Source organism: Erithacus rubecula (assembly GCF_903797595.1).
Source record: "Erithacus rubecula genome assembly, chromosome: Z".
NCBI classification, from domain to species: domain Eukaryota; kingdom Metazoa; phylum Chordata; class Aves; order Passeriformes; family Muscicapidae; genus Erithacus; species Erithacus rubecula.
Genome location: NC_136661.1, coordinates 7598241 through 7612260, shown reverse-complemented (window position 1 = coordinate 7612260; position 14020 = coordinate 7598241). Strand labels below are relative to the sequence as shown.

The window sequence follows — 14020 nt, the reverse complement described above, 5'->3', positions numbered from 1 at the left end:
TATGTCCAGAGTCTCCATAGGCATTGAAAAAACAAAAACTGTTTATTGGTTTATATAAGAAGACATGCCAATAAATGGGGCCAGTAAAATTCTCATAATTGCCACAATGCATATACAAATCCCTTTTCTGAAATGCACAATTGGGTGAAGACTAATTTGGTCTAATGCTGCATGACTAAATTGAGCCATGCTACAGCATGCTCTCCAACATTGAAATGTGGCACTGCTATCCTGATTTATAGAACAGTTACTGGTGTACATCTGTTAGAAATATGCTGACTAATAATCTCCCCCAGATATCTGCGTGGTCCGGTAATCATTCCCAGTAGGTACTTTGGTGCTACCACCCTGCTTTACATGCTAAGAATAGTATGGACTGTATGTCATTTGACCTCATATCAGAAGCTTATGCAGACATACTTAAATTACATTGCCAACATATAATAAGATGTGAAACTTGCCCTTAACAGTACCAGTAGGAATAGAAAATACTCCATGCTTTTATGCAGCCTTCAAATTTCAGTGTTTGTACTTCTCAGTATATATCCTTAAAAACACATTTGCATCTGTTAGAAGGAGATGGTGATGAAAATTCCTGTAAATTACCTGGCCTTTCTCCTCCAAAATGATCTATATACTGGCCTCTACGTTGATTTTTGCCTTGCATATCTGCAATTTGTGTAAATCGCCATAGCTTTATTGAAGTAAATGGTCTGAGACTGGTTTACATTAGCTAAGGACTGGACCGGTGTTTTTCACCATGCTAAGCGAAGGCAGGAGCGCATCATAGGTTACTGAATATAAAAGACGTATATGTGTAACTGACCCCTGGTACTCACCTTCTTTAAAAGAAAATACCAGCCACCCTGAAATGAATTACTGGTTAACTACTATTAATATGCCATAGAGCTGGAGAGTTGTCTACAACAGTGAAAGATCAATACCAGTATTTATTGTGCATCGTATTGATCTTCTATGAAAGAGTGGGCCATATTTTACACTGTGTACATAGTGCAAAAAAAGTAGCATCGGTTCTCTACAGGAATTAGTAAAGACATAGAAAAGAGCTTAGAGATCCAAGCGCACAGCTTGTGGTACTGAGAGGTACACAAGAGGTACTGTTGCCTTTGCTGGAGAAGTGTTGATCACGGATGGAGCCAAATGATGGTAACCCAAACCACAGATAGCAGATAAAAAGAGAAAAGAAGGCTCAAAAACCATTTTATTTTTCCTCCTTCTTAATGCAGCAGAATATTACCACTCTACTCTTCAGGAGGAAACTGTAGCACTAAGAGCTGATAGAATGTCATAGAAACGTCAGGAATATTAAAAATGATTGTGTGATTTGTTGGATAGCTAAGGGTAAGTTTCTGTTCCAGCCTAGCCCATCTTGTCCCATGTTAGGAAGTGTAGTGCATAAGAACTTCCCAAAAGTTGCAACAGAACCTGTTACTTTCTCCCCCTCTTCCTTGTAGCTGCTGGCACCCGGGGTGGCTGATCTCTCCTGTGTTAGAGAATCTGAATCACAGAATCATTTAGAGTGGAAAAGACTTAAGATTTTTGAGTCCAGCTTCTCACTCATCACTACTTTGTCAACTTGACCATAGAACTAAGTGCCACATCCAGTCATTCCCTGAAACTCTCCAGGAATGATGATTCTACCTCCTCCCTGGGCAGCCCATTCCAGTGCTAACAACACTTTTTGTAACGTTCTTTCTGATGTCCAACCTGAACTTTCACTGACACAGCTTGAGGCTGTCTCCTGTCATTCTGCCACTTTGTACATGGGAGAAGAGTCCATGCCTCACCTGGCTACAACCTAATTTCAGATTCATTTTCAGCTGCTGTCAGCAGCACCCCCAGGTCCTTTTCCTGTGGCAGCTTTGCAGCCACTCTGCCCCAGCCTGTGGCACTGCCTGGGGTTGTTGTGACCCAAGGGCAGGACCCAGCACTGGCCTTGTTGAGCCTGACACCACTGGCCCTGGGCCATGATCCAGCCTGCCCAGATCCCTCTGCAGAGCCTTCCTGTCCTCCAACACATCAACACTCCCACCTGACTTAGTGTTGTCTGTGAGCTGAGGATAATCTTGATCCTGTCACCCAGATCATGTAGGTGTAGAACGACCTCATCTTCCTGGTATTAGTATTTTTAATGGGGAGTAGTAGCCCTTCTAATGATGCACTAAAATAATAAATCAAAAGACACTACAGAGATTTCAGAGGAAATCGTGCATTTGTGCAGCATAATGTAGCCTTGTGAGGAGTTCAGCAGGTGACTGCCTTGCATGTCTCTCTCATGTGAAATCTGTAACCCAGCACGGAATGTGTTGGAGGATTTTGCTTTTGGCTTCTATTTTGCAACATTTCCAGCAGAGCAATTGGAATGCAACTTTATTTAAGAGGTAAATTTAGGGAGGGGAGTCAAGATTGTGATGTGCCTGTGGTCTAAGTTCCAATTTTATCAGACACAGAAAAAAGAATATAAGAGTCTTACCCAGAAACAGAATAAGAGCAGCTGAAAAAATTAAAAAAGTGAAAAAATTCTGAAAAGTCTTCTGTGACATTGCAGGCACTTTAGTTTTGTGTGCAAATTTGAGGAATACTCCAGATAAACAAGGCCAGCTGACATGGTTCTGCAAAAGAACCAGGTGCAGGATGCATAAAACAGTCTTTTTTAATAAATAGTTCATCGATGTCAACAAAATGTCAGCAAGAACAGAATGAGGGCACTGTATAATTTAGCGATTTGGAAGAAGATAATCCGTGATTGCAGAAAGCTTTCATTATAACTGAAGGAGTGAAACAGAATTGCATTGTAAATTGCAATAATTAGTAAAGGTGATGATTGGATCTAGTGTGCAGCTAATACACAGTACTGTGGACATTGTTATGACTCTGAGAAGCTGGTATGCCATCATACTCCTTCTACAGATAAGTAACCAAGATACAGGTACACCAAGAGAAAGATCAGAACAAACAGGCCTGCCTGAAATGTCTGTTAGGGCTGTTATTTCCTGTGTACCTGTTGCCCATATTGCTTCATGTCCATACCAATAGCTTTTGGGAGCTCATCCATATGCTTTAAACCACATTTTTCTCTTCTCCATGAAACAGCTGGACAACATCATGGGAAGAAGAGGAGCTCCTTACAGAGAACTACTACAAGGCAGGGTCACAGACATGCGAACTAGAGTTAGAGCTGCAGATATGGAGGGATTTGGATGTTTGATTTTTTATCTTGGAAATGTATGTATAAGATGGTGGCAGTTTTTTCTTTGGCAATGTAACTGATGCCCTGATTAGAGAGAGCTTGGATGTGCAATACTACCAACAAGCACCTTACATTTTTCATGCTTGCAAATATTGCAAGGCACTGGTTGACAGTGGAGTGGGGAAATCATGGTTTTTCATTGTCTGAGAAGCATCCCCACCTTAGGGAATGAGAGGGAGACAGACCTTACCTGTGTGGAGTGCAGCCAGGTAACCCCTGGTCTGGAGGCACTCCAGAGTGCATGCAGCAAGTAACTATCAATACCTTTCTCTTCTTCCTCTTTTTCTAGTGGTGGGAGGATCTCTTGTGATTTTGTAGGTACAGGAGCTAAATTTGGGTATGAAGGCTCAGCAGGGATTGAGGACCTTACTGCACACAGGTAGTGTGTGAGTTTCTGGGACCTTGGCTGTTCATGTGGCTGTTCTGCAGCTTCTCTTGCGTCGGGGCTGTTACACCAAGGGCTGAACATTCTAGAGGACATGTTCAGAAAGTGTTCTCTCACCTTCAGTACACTGGCTGGGAGGAGTCATTCTGTAGCTATATCCTTTCTTCTTCTAGAGAGTTACAAGAGACTTGGCACACTGTTACAGGTTAAAAAGTAGTAGTGGACTGCTGAACTAGATGGTGTAAATCATTGATAGTGATTGAAGATTCAGATTGTCTTTACCTGCAGTTGGTTTTGTCTGGTGTTTTGCAATCTGTGGTGTGTGTGGGTGGCAGTCTTAGACTCTGAGTAGTTGTTGGTCCACTTGAGTTTCCACCAAACACTCAGCAGTGTTTAGCTTTCATCTTCTATCTCTTATTTACCACTCTTTATCCAGCCTTTGGGAGGAGTAGTAGCTCATTAGAAGGTGAAGATAATGATCTTTTTTTTTTTTTCTTTTCCAGAGGGACGGATGCTCATTCAGGACATCCCTTCCATCCCCAGCAGAGGGCACTTGGAGAGCACGTCTGAGTTGGTTGTGGACTCCGCCTACTACAGCAGTTTTTACCAGCCGTCCCTGTATCCTTGTTATAACAACCTGTACAACTACTCCCAGTACCAGATGGCAGTGGCCAGTGAGCCTTCCTCAAGTGAGACAGGGGGTACGATTGTAGGGTCAGCCATGAAGAACAGCCTTCGAAGTCTCCCAGCAACATACATGCCGAGCCAGTCAGGAAAACAGTGGCAGGTATCATCTCCTCTTTGCTGGTTTCACCGCAGTGCAAAACCAGAATCATATTCCAGGGTGGCATTAAGGCCCATTTTAAGAAAGTTGGACAAAATGGTTGGTTGCAGTGCAGCATAACAAAGCAATTACATAGTTGGACGGGGATAATGGTATGGATAAATTGCCACAAGCACAAAGGGCACCAACTTGATTTTATCTTCTGTATTATGTGACAGTAGATTATGAATTACTTTCCAAAAAAATAAGAGTCCAACTCAATTGCCCAACATAACATCCTGAGAGTCTCCGGAGTAATTTCTGGGAGGATTTCCTCTTCAGAAACGTGGGTTTTTTTCCATAATTCACATCTGAGGCACTGAGATGACCTAGGAGACCATGCTGTTGTGCAATGGTTTAGTTGCAGTCAGTTGAATGTGACGTGGCATACTGCTAGTTGTGTGTTCTGGCAATGGTAGCTGCAGAGCTTGTGATTTTGACTTGTGTAGTTCAAGTTATGGGCAGTACCTGGGAGGTGCAAACCACAGCTCTGTGTACTTCATTAGGTTATAAAGCAAATCAGGCCCTCTCACTCTAGGACTTGATAATCATAACCTTCAACTCAGCGCTGGTCAGAAACTGGAAAAAGGGGAAATCTGCCGATGTGGGGGATTCTTGGCAAAGTGGAAACATTTCAGTGACTCGGGGGCTGTTTGGTTTTGGACTGCCTAGATGCTTTTTCTGTCTGAGACTGAACTGATAAGGCTGTACCCTCTGAGTGTGTGTATGCCTGTGTCCCTTGTGTAAGGACAGAGAGGGCAGGCCTCTTCTATAGAGCATCAAGACAGGGCAGGCTTTGCTTCTGCAAAGGCTGTGTTGTGAAACCACTCAACAATGAAATGTCCACCAAAACCTCCTTGTGTAAGTGAGCAGACAGGTCACCCTGTTTGCTGACAGACAGTTTCTCTAGCCGAGTCTCTCTTGCACAGGGTCCAGCTCCGAAAGGGCGTTTTAATTTTTGATACCGAGGAGCTGAAACTAACACCAGGGTGATGATTCCAATTACTGCAATTACAATTTGTCACTATTCCATGTTCATTTTTCTGCTGTGAGTACAGCTGTATGTGATAAAGAGCTGTCTCTCTTCCTTCTGCGGGGCAAGCCCATGCTGTGAGGGCTTTCTTCTCTTAGGATGGTGATACATAAAGGTGCACCTTCCCAGCTGATGGCATCCTCACCAGCTGATTAATTCAATCACCAGGCCAAGGGGAAAATTAGTCAAGGCAAGTTACAGGATTCTGTGCATGGTAATGGGGTGAGGTGCCAAGTACTTTTTCAGCACCTTCATTTTGGTTGATTGGGTTAGCCTGGTATAGCAGAGTATTTCAAATAGGTTACTTCTCAAGAATCTGCAGCACTTAGCTTGCTGATGCATGGAGACATCATCACAAGTGAAGGGTGGCAACATTTGCCTTGTGAAAATAATGTTCTTGTTGGCTGCTAGTCCTACACGTCACCTAGCACAGAGTGTTTGAGGAAGAGCTAAGAATGTTAAACCTTGGAATGAAGATGCGGTGTCCTCATGATTCTGTTGTCATGTACTGTAATTTATAAAATAGTCTTGGCTTAGAGAGTCTCTGTCTCACTTGTGAGATCACCTTTTGCTTGTGGAACCTTTGCCACCCCTTAAAGAAATAAAAATAAACTGTGTGGTTTCCATAATTCTCTTCAGGCCCTGCAGAAAGTTGACTTCTGCTAAAGTGCCGTTCAAATTACTGAGATCTTGAAGAGCAAATCAGGAAAAAAATGACATGGTTGTTGTCAAAAAGGACAGTTTTCCTTCCACCAGCAGCTTCTTGTGGGATAAATCACATGATTCCATTCACCTTTATGTGAATTTAATTACCTACCACATCTAAGATGTTAATTTCTCTGACCTTTTGGTGTTCAAAAGCAGACCTCAGTGCTGTTCTGGTTAGAAGTCTGAGCAGAGAGAATAAAGGTGCTTTTCAATCTGCAGAATTGATGTCTTTCCAACTTCTCAATGTCCAAAAACGAGGACCCACTTCTCCTCTGCAGTAGGGCAGGGTGTAGTTCAAGGTCAGTGTTATGTAATTTACAAGCTGTTAGCTGTTTCTCAGATTGATCTGCAGGTGGGATTGTTATTGCTGGAAGAGTTCTGAGTCATAGGGTTTGCATACTCTTACAACAGCGTAACACTGCACAAATAATCATTAAAAGTTTTAGTGAGATGCTAGAAAACTTTTGATGGCAGTGGGTGCAGTGATGCCAAGGTTGTAAAACCCTGTGTGGCACTGAAGATGGTTTGTGTAAGGGGGACGAGGTCTCAGTTGCTGCACATCAATTCTGTGCTTGCAGGTTACCAGCAAGGGAAGAGCACAGAAACAGTCATAATGAGCTTTTCTGTCAAGCACAGTAAGGAATTAAAGGAGACTTTCATTCAAAGCATGATCCTCAAAGAGGAATCACGCCTTACTTATTCCTTCAGGAGATTTTGCTTGCAAACTTGTGCATACTTATCCTCCTCAGAGGAAACATGTAGCTGTTACCTACACAGGGACTTCTGCTGGGTTGCTTGTGCTGAATGAATTTATTTTTCACATGTATAAGCTTTCTTAAACCAGAATCCAGTAGGAGTGCATCTTCTTACCTGACTTGTATTGCTGTAACTATTTTGATCAAAGTTTTTGATCTTTGTTTCTTTGCCAGAGTCATAGCTGGGCAGTGCCTGCTGTAACCAAATTAGGACAGCTTGCTAAGGTGTGAGCTCACAGGAGGGTTTATTTGGTAGAAGTCACCACCAGTGTGTTCCCTGGGAAGGTATTCTGGTTTAAGGTGGGTAGACAAGACACCTGGTTTTTCCAGGCTCACTTTGTGAAGGCTCACAGATCCTAGATTAACTTCAACCACAGAGGGAGAATTGCATATTTAACTTCCGGACACAGACAAGGCCTTGAGCAGCCCAGCTGTCTGCTGTTTCAGAATTTAGGGAGCAAGAGAGAATAGCCAGGGAGGAAACATGTGAGTGTGTGTGGGATGAGATGAGGATTAATGCATCATTGAGCATTGGCAAATAAACTGAATCACTGAATCTTTAATGTAGATTAATGTCAGATTTCATTAGTCTTTGTTCTTTGCAGAGGCTGGTATGCTTGAGTGGATTCATAAAGGTACAAATGTTTTATGTATTTCTCTGTAGGTTTTCTTCATCTATATACAGTCACACCAGAAGCTGTATCCATTGTGATTTGATAAGCGTAATGAAGATGATTGTTTTGGTTGAGACTCCTTTGGTCATTTATATTCTGCTGCTCCTTCCAGCTCTAAGGCAGATAATCATATATGTCTGGTAGTGCACCTGAGGAAGAGACAAGCCTAAGTTGGTAGGAAATGTAGCAGATTTGGTGGTTACTGTACCTCTTCCTTCACTGCAGTCCTGTGTGAGCATCTGGAGTTTCCCTTGAAGCTCTTGTAATTGAATTTGTGTACATTCTATCCAATTAAGGGTAAAATCAGTTTGCCAGCATAAGTACTGCAAGTCAGAGTGGGTTGGTGTACTTAAAAGTTGGTGCTTCTGAAACTAGTCTCACTTCAGTAGGAGAATATGAGGTGATTGCAGCATTTTCTATCACAGCAAAAGTAAAACCTTGATGGACATGCCTGGATCTAATCACACTTGATTTTCTAAGCTCACAAGCTGCTGGCATGTGATCCACACCACAAGTCTAATCTGGACTCATTGTGAGTCAACATCATCCCAAAAAAATATTAAAACTTCTGTTTCGTACAGCTAAAGCATTAAAAATCTGTGAGATGCACTGGTCCTGACACCTGGGGACTAGTGGCTGCTTTTTCTTGGTTATTCTGATAGCCCCAGGGATCCTGCTCCTGGGAAAGGTTAAGGGTGGTGTGGAGGTTTTGGACACATTTCAGAATTTCTTTCCCCTACCCTACCCTACTCTACCCTACCCTACCCTACCCTACCCTACCCTACCCTACCCTACCCTACCCTACCCTACCCTACCCTACCTTACCAGTATTCTCACTTTTAGAACCTCAAATTTTTTGTTCTTTCCTTGCACAATTTTAGAGCAAAAATACTTGTGAGAAACTGGGAAATTTTGACTTATTTTCTAATGTGGGATTTACATTTACCATCTAGAAATAAAATACGTAGTACTGCTGATGTAGGAAACTGTTTTTTAAGGATTTCTTAGAAGTACTGAACTTGGAAAAATTCTCTTTTACTAAATCCAGAAGAATGTGGCTGTGATAGGACAGCTAGGAGTTTGAAGAATAGACACTTGCTAGTAAAAAAGGATGTTTCTTTTCAACCTTTGCCACCTGCTTTTGCTTTGTGGACCAGCTTTTCCTCCAAAAAGCCTGTCTCTCTTATAGAAATTGCAGTCTTGGTCTCCAAAAGTCAGTGTAAAATGTGTGCATGTGTGTGTAAATATATACACATTGTGCAAGTCACCCAAGACAGTCCCAATTTTATGTGTATGCAGTGAATTATGTACTGTATTCATAACATACCCTTCACACTACAGATTTATGCTAAAAGTATCTTAATGTTTCTGACAGCTCATGTGTGACATGAATGCAATCCATATTTCTTGGAGGAGCTAATCTAAGTGGTTTATTTTCCAATACTGCTGATAGGGCTATATCTCTAGGTGTCACTGCAGTTGAGATTCTGATGGTAACATATTGTTTATGGGTCACTGCCTTTGTCTAAAAGAATAGGTTGGAACAGAATAGCAAAGGTTAATTAAGTTTGTCTATCAAGGAGAGACAGATATAGATGTGTCTTGTATTTTCTGTGCTAGAATCAAAGTAAGTCAAGGCAGGGTATCATAGACTCATTTTTTTCCTTATGCTGGAAAACATGCTTATTTGCTTTTAGGAATGAAACACTTTGGGCAGTATGACTGCAGCAGTAGATGTGAAGGGTCAGCACATGAGGAATAACATTGCAGAGTGGGAGAGTAGCAGCAAACCTGGTTTATAACTGCAGAAACTGATACAGGGAGGTGTTAAATAACTTGCCACAGTTAGACAGCTCACAGGTGACAGAGGAGAGATTGCTGATGCCTGAATTTCCATTTCATTGCCCAGTGGCTGCCTTCTTGCCCATGCCAAAAACCAAACTGTGAATTCTGTTGTTTGCAAGCAATGACACAAATGCAGTTTTATGCCCATGAAGACTGACTTTAAGATCAAGACAGAAGGAGGAGGCTGTGTTAAACTTTTTAAGCTTCTCTGGTGTTTCCGTAATTACTGAGTTTGGTAAGTTTGTTGCTGAGTCATGGGTGAAATAAAGGGATGGAAATTCTGGGGGAAGAGATTTGGCCAAGATCATGTGGCAGAGCTGAAGGATTTCACTTTGATCTCCTGTGTTGCTTTGAAATTTTTGTAGCTCTTGTCACCCAGGAGTAGCATCCATGACCTCCTCCTGTTTTTCTTGGAAACAAACCCCATAGTCAGGATCAACTGCAAAGTGTGAAGATAACTGCTGAAATATCAGGTGTGCTCACAAGGAGTTTATGTCTGGCAGCTTCTGCAAATAAATTACACGTGTGATGTTTTGCCTAAATAAATATCTGGGAAGGACAGGACCATTTTCTAATCTCTGAGGCTAGAGAGATGAGTCAGAATTGGTGCCTGCTTTGGCACCTTCCTGGTTTTGGTTTGGCCACCTTCTCAACTCTTTCTCTATGAAGAAATGTAGAGGTTATGCAGATGTTGCCAGAAGCTTGGGAAGAGGAACTGGGCTTTATGTAGTCTTCCGCCAGCTGTTGAGAAAGGATTTTTACAGGAATGGTCTGATGCAAGAGCTTTTTCCTCATGTTTTCCCTGGATTTTGCTGCGTGTGCTGTCACTGTTGGACATAGCTGAAGGGTGTCACTGACCATTGCTCAGTGAAGAACAAGTCCTGTTTCCAGCTTATCTGTGCAAGGGCAAACTGTAGCAGCCTCTCAGTTCCTCACAGTGGCTTTTCAAGGTTCAGGGGACGAAATGCACTCATGGCCTTCCAGTCACACCATATTTATTTGTTCTTGAATTGTAAGCATCCTACCATTGCTTGCAGTACATGTTTTAAAGCGTTACTGAGTGTGTGCTGTGTTGTACAATTCAGGGGAGCCTGTAAATGTTGCATAGGCCAACTGCTGCCCAGATGGGATGTGTCTCACACTGAAGTCTGTGAGGTACTTGGTGGATGCTGCAGCTGGAGCAGGGCACAAGCAGTGTGTGGCTGGAAGGGAGCTCAGATTGCCCTCAGATTGCCAAAGACTAATGCATGCCATTCCCTTCTGCAGCTCTTGCTCATCTAAAACGTGCCTTGTTCTTTTGTCATGTAGCCTGTAGTGATACAAACCAGAGTGGTTTGTGGGGCTCATGCCTATCTCAGCTTTGTTGTAGGGGTGGAAAGGGCAAGGGAGGTAGGAGAAGGAAGGCCAGGCATTCTCCTGTGGTCCATGCATGACCCCAGCATTCCCCCTGAATGGGACCTAGGACAGGATCTTAAACCTGGTACCTGACTGTAGCATTCAGAAAGCTGAACTGTCCCAGATTGAAAATAATCTGAATGTTCCAGGGCCTCCCCAAGGCTGTCTTGATCTCCCTTTCTGGCACACAAAAATCTGTAAGGATTCTACAGAGCTGCAGGAGTTAATACAGACCAAATGCCACTTCTCATGAGGTAGTGGTCTCCTAGCCCCCTTTTTAATGCAGTGTTGAGGTCAAGAATTTTTACAACTGGTTGTTTTTTTATTGTTACTGTAAAATAGGATTGCTAAGCACTATAAAAAGGAAACCTTATGGTTCAGATTTACTATGGTGTGGATTCTAAACAGTTTAATAAAACAAAACCAAAAGCTTCTAGATTTTCTTCAGTGGTTAATACACAGCATATTCTTTGCAGAGCCAAGCCTCTGGCTGTCGGTCGAACTGTGGTTCATAGACTTGGTGTGGGTAATAAGATTATAAAACATGTCTCTTGCTAGCCAGTACCACACACTAATAATAATAGTAGTAATAATTCATTGCATCTAGGGATTTTAGGTGAGTTGTTTTTTTAAGAAATGGAGAAAACCCCTAAAAAAGGCGTTGAAAGGAGACGGATCACTGCATCCACTCTACAGGGAGGGGAGATGTGTGCAGGATCGAGTCAGTGCCAGGGAGTGATCCCTCCATTTTGTTACAGCTGAAATAATCTCATGCAGGCATTTTCACAGTTGCATGTGTGCATGCATGGCCTTGCACAAGGAGGAAGTGGAGATGTGAGGTCTGTGGGTGTTGTTGTGCCCCACAGAGGGAAGGAAGACTCAGTGCAACACAGCAGACAAAGAGGAGTTTGCTAACTTTTTTTTTTTCCCCAGTGCTTCCAGGGCTATTGAGCTTTGTAGATGTGCACGTTCAAAATGCCCTTTGGACTGTGCTTTTTGGGCACTTTGTATTGCACAATGGCAAGGTTTTGTTGAGAGAGTCTTGTTTCCAAAAAGGAGAGTGCCCTTTGGCAGAAGAGGAGAAGCAATGTCAGTGGTTCTTTAGAGTTCAGGCTTCCTCAGGATGACTCATGGAATTTGTTAAGAGCAATTTACTGTTTAGAAACCTCTTAACTTTCACAGGCTAAAAGCAAGTCCCTCAGTACATGTGCAAGTAAGTGTATGCAGCTGTGCTGCTGTCAGAAATCAGTACACTTTGTTTCCTGTGAACAGCCACTATTCTCTGTGCACTTAATCTCATTGCAAACATGCCTCAGAGAGCACCAATAGGGCCACATCATTTGCAGTGAGGCATGTGAAAATGAATATGGAATTCTTACAGGGACGCTGCAAAGCAAGGGGGTGACTGCATTCTGGGGTGGTTCTAGGAGGTGCTGGTAGCACCAGGACCTGACCCTGTGGCTATGCTGGTATGGGTACTGCAGGTTCCAACCTCCCCTGCTCCCTGGCTCTGAGCTCTGCAGCCTGGGAAGGGCTGAGGGGTGGGGCTCCAAGCACTGATGGCTGGGACCCAAGGAAGTCACAATGGAGCAGGCAGACCTGAGATGGGATGTGGCTGAAAAGGCTGTTAAGCACGTCTGCTTATAGATGCTGTGTGATAACTAACATAGCTGCATGTGCATTATTATTAGCACTGCTACTGTGATAACTGGTACAAAACTCTTTTGACATTCTGTCTCTGCCCAGAAACTTTCCATCTTTCAGTCATTCACTTCCCAGCATACTTAGGGAAGCTAGCTAGTCTTATCTTTCCAGTTGAAAATGTTAATCTTGTTCTGGCTGCATTTTTGAAGCACTGAGGCCACATTGTAGAGCTTTATAACAGATAATAGTAAGTTGTTAGTTCTCTCATAAAACACAAAATTTAACACATCACTCCTCTGAGGAGATCAGTTTGGATGATATCAGGGCATTGGACTAGGATAAACTTCAATGTCTGAGTGTTGCCACTTTGCTGCAGTTGTGGAAAGGAAACGGGATATCTGGTGGATGTAGTGCTGACATGGCAGACCTGCTGGCTGGTGTCCAGTTGTGGTTTCGCAAGTAGTGTGTAGTCTAAACACAACATGCTTTTTTTCAGTAACTCAGGAAAATATTTTTCCCATCTTACGGTGTTGTGAGAAAAGCAGTGTGCTTGTTTTCGTGTGTGTCACCACTCAACTCCATGGAGCACATCCTGTGAGAGTCGGTCGATAGGACTGTCCTCCTTAGCCGTACAGCAGGTCCCTGGCAGAGCAGTTACCGGCAATCTGAGATGGGTTAGTCTTTGGCAGGTGTAGGAGCTGGATGCACACTTCACCTCTGACACTGGCCAGGTGTATACACTTGTCCGTGCCATAAGCTTGGCAGGAAGCTGCTTGCAGTGAAAGGTACTTGCTTGTGTGCCAGATGCATCTCCATCTGCAGTAAGATAAAGCAGCCTTTGCTGGGTCTGTTACTGGATCGCATCTCACACCACATCACCTGTCAGTGTGGACAGACTGTGAAACCACCAAATCAAAAACCCAAGGCCAGCATGTCAGAATTTTACTTCCTGTGCACCCACTGTGACCTCCTTCAAAGCCATGAAGGAGTCGAGGGGAGGGATAGCAGGGTGCCCCCATGGCACAAGGGCTTGACTTTCACAGGCTGCTGTTGCATTTCTGTCTCTTGACAGGTGAAGGGCATGGAGAGACACCACGCTGTCAGCTCCCAGTACCGTATGTGCTCCTACTACCCACCTGCATCCTACCTGGGACAGGGGGTTGGCGCTCCCATGTGCCTCCCCCAGATCCTGGCCTCTGAGGACATCCCTTCCTCCTCGGAGTCAAAAGCAAGAGGTAAGTGCACCCTCTGGGGTGCATGGCACCGCCTTGCCTTGGACCTGCACCCAGGGGGTGTGAGTTGCTGCTGGGAAGGAAGCAAAGCATCATAAAGTAGGTCTTTTAAAGGCAGTGGCTGGTTTCTGGAAGGCATGTAGTATGGTGGCAAAGTAAGGTTGATGGTGTACAGTCACACAGTGTTGCACTTCAGAAGCCTTATGGTTGAGGAATCCAGTCAGCTGTACCTTCTGCACTTACGTATGTCTCTTA

At 43.5% G+C, this 14020-nt stretch overlaps 2 protein-coding genes across 2 annotated transcripts in view; one reads left to right on the top strand and one right to left on the bottom strand.

The window, feature by feature from the left end:
• The window catches only part of LOC306814396 (putative COBW domain-containing protein 7), a gene marked incomplete at its 5' end in the record, with an annotated part of 373307 nt that overhangs the window by 259390 nt on the left and 99897 nt on the right, over positions 1-14020 (bottom strand). The gene's annotated exons all lie outside the window — the stretch shown is intronic.
• Positions 1-14020, top strand: part of DMRT1 (doublesex and mab-3 related transcription factor 1) — a 55977-nt gene that overhangs the window by 18112 nt on the left and 23845 nt on the right. Inside the window, exons 3-4 of the mRNA XM_079330055.1 lie at positions 4160-4443; positions 13606-13768. Of these exons, the coding sequence (XP_079186181.1) occupies positions 4160-4443; positions 13606-13768 (447 nt within the window). The remainder of the gene's footprint in view (positions 1-4159; positions 4444-13605; positions 13769-14020) is intronic.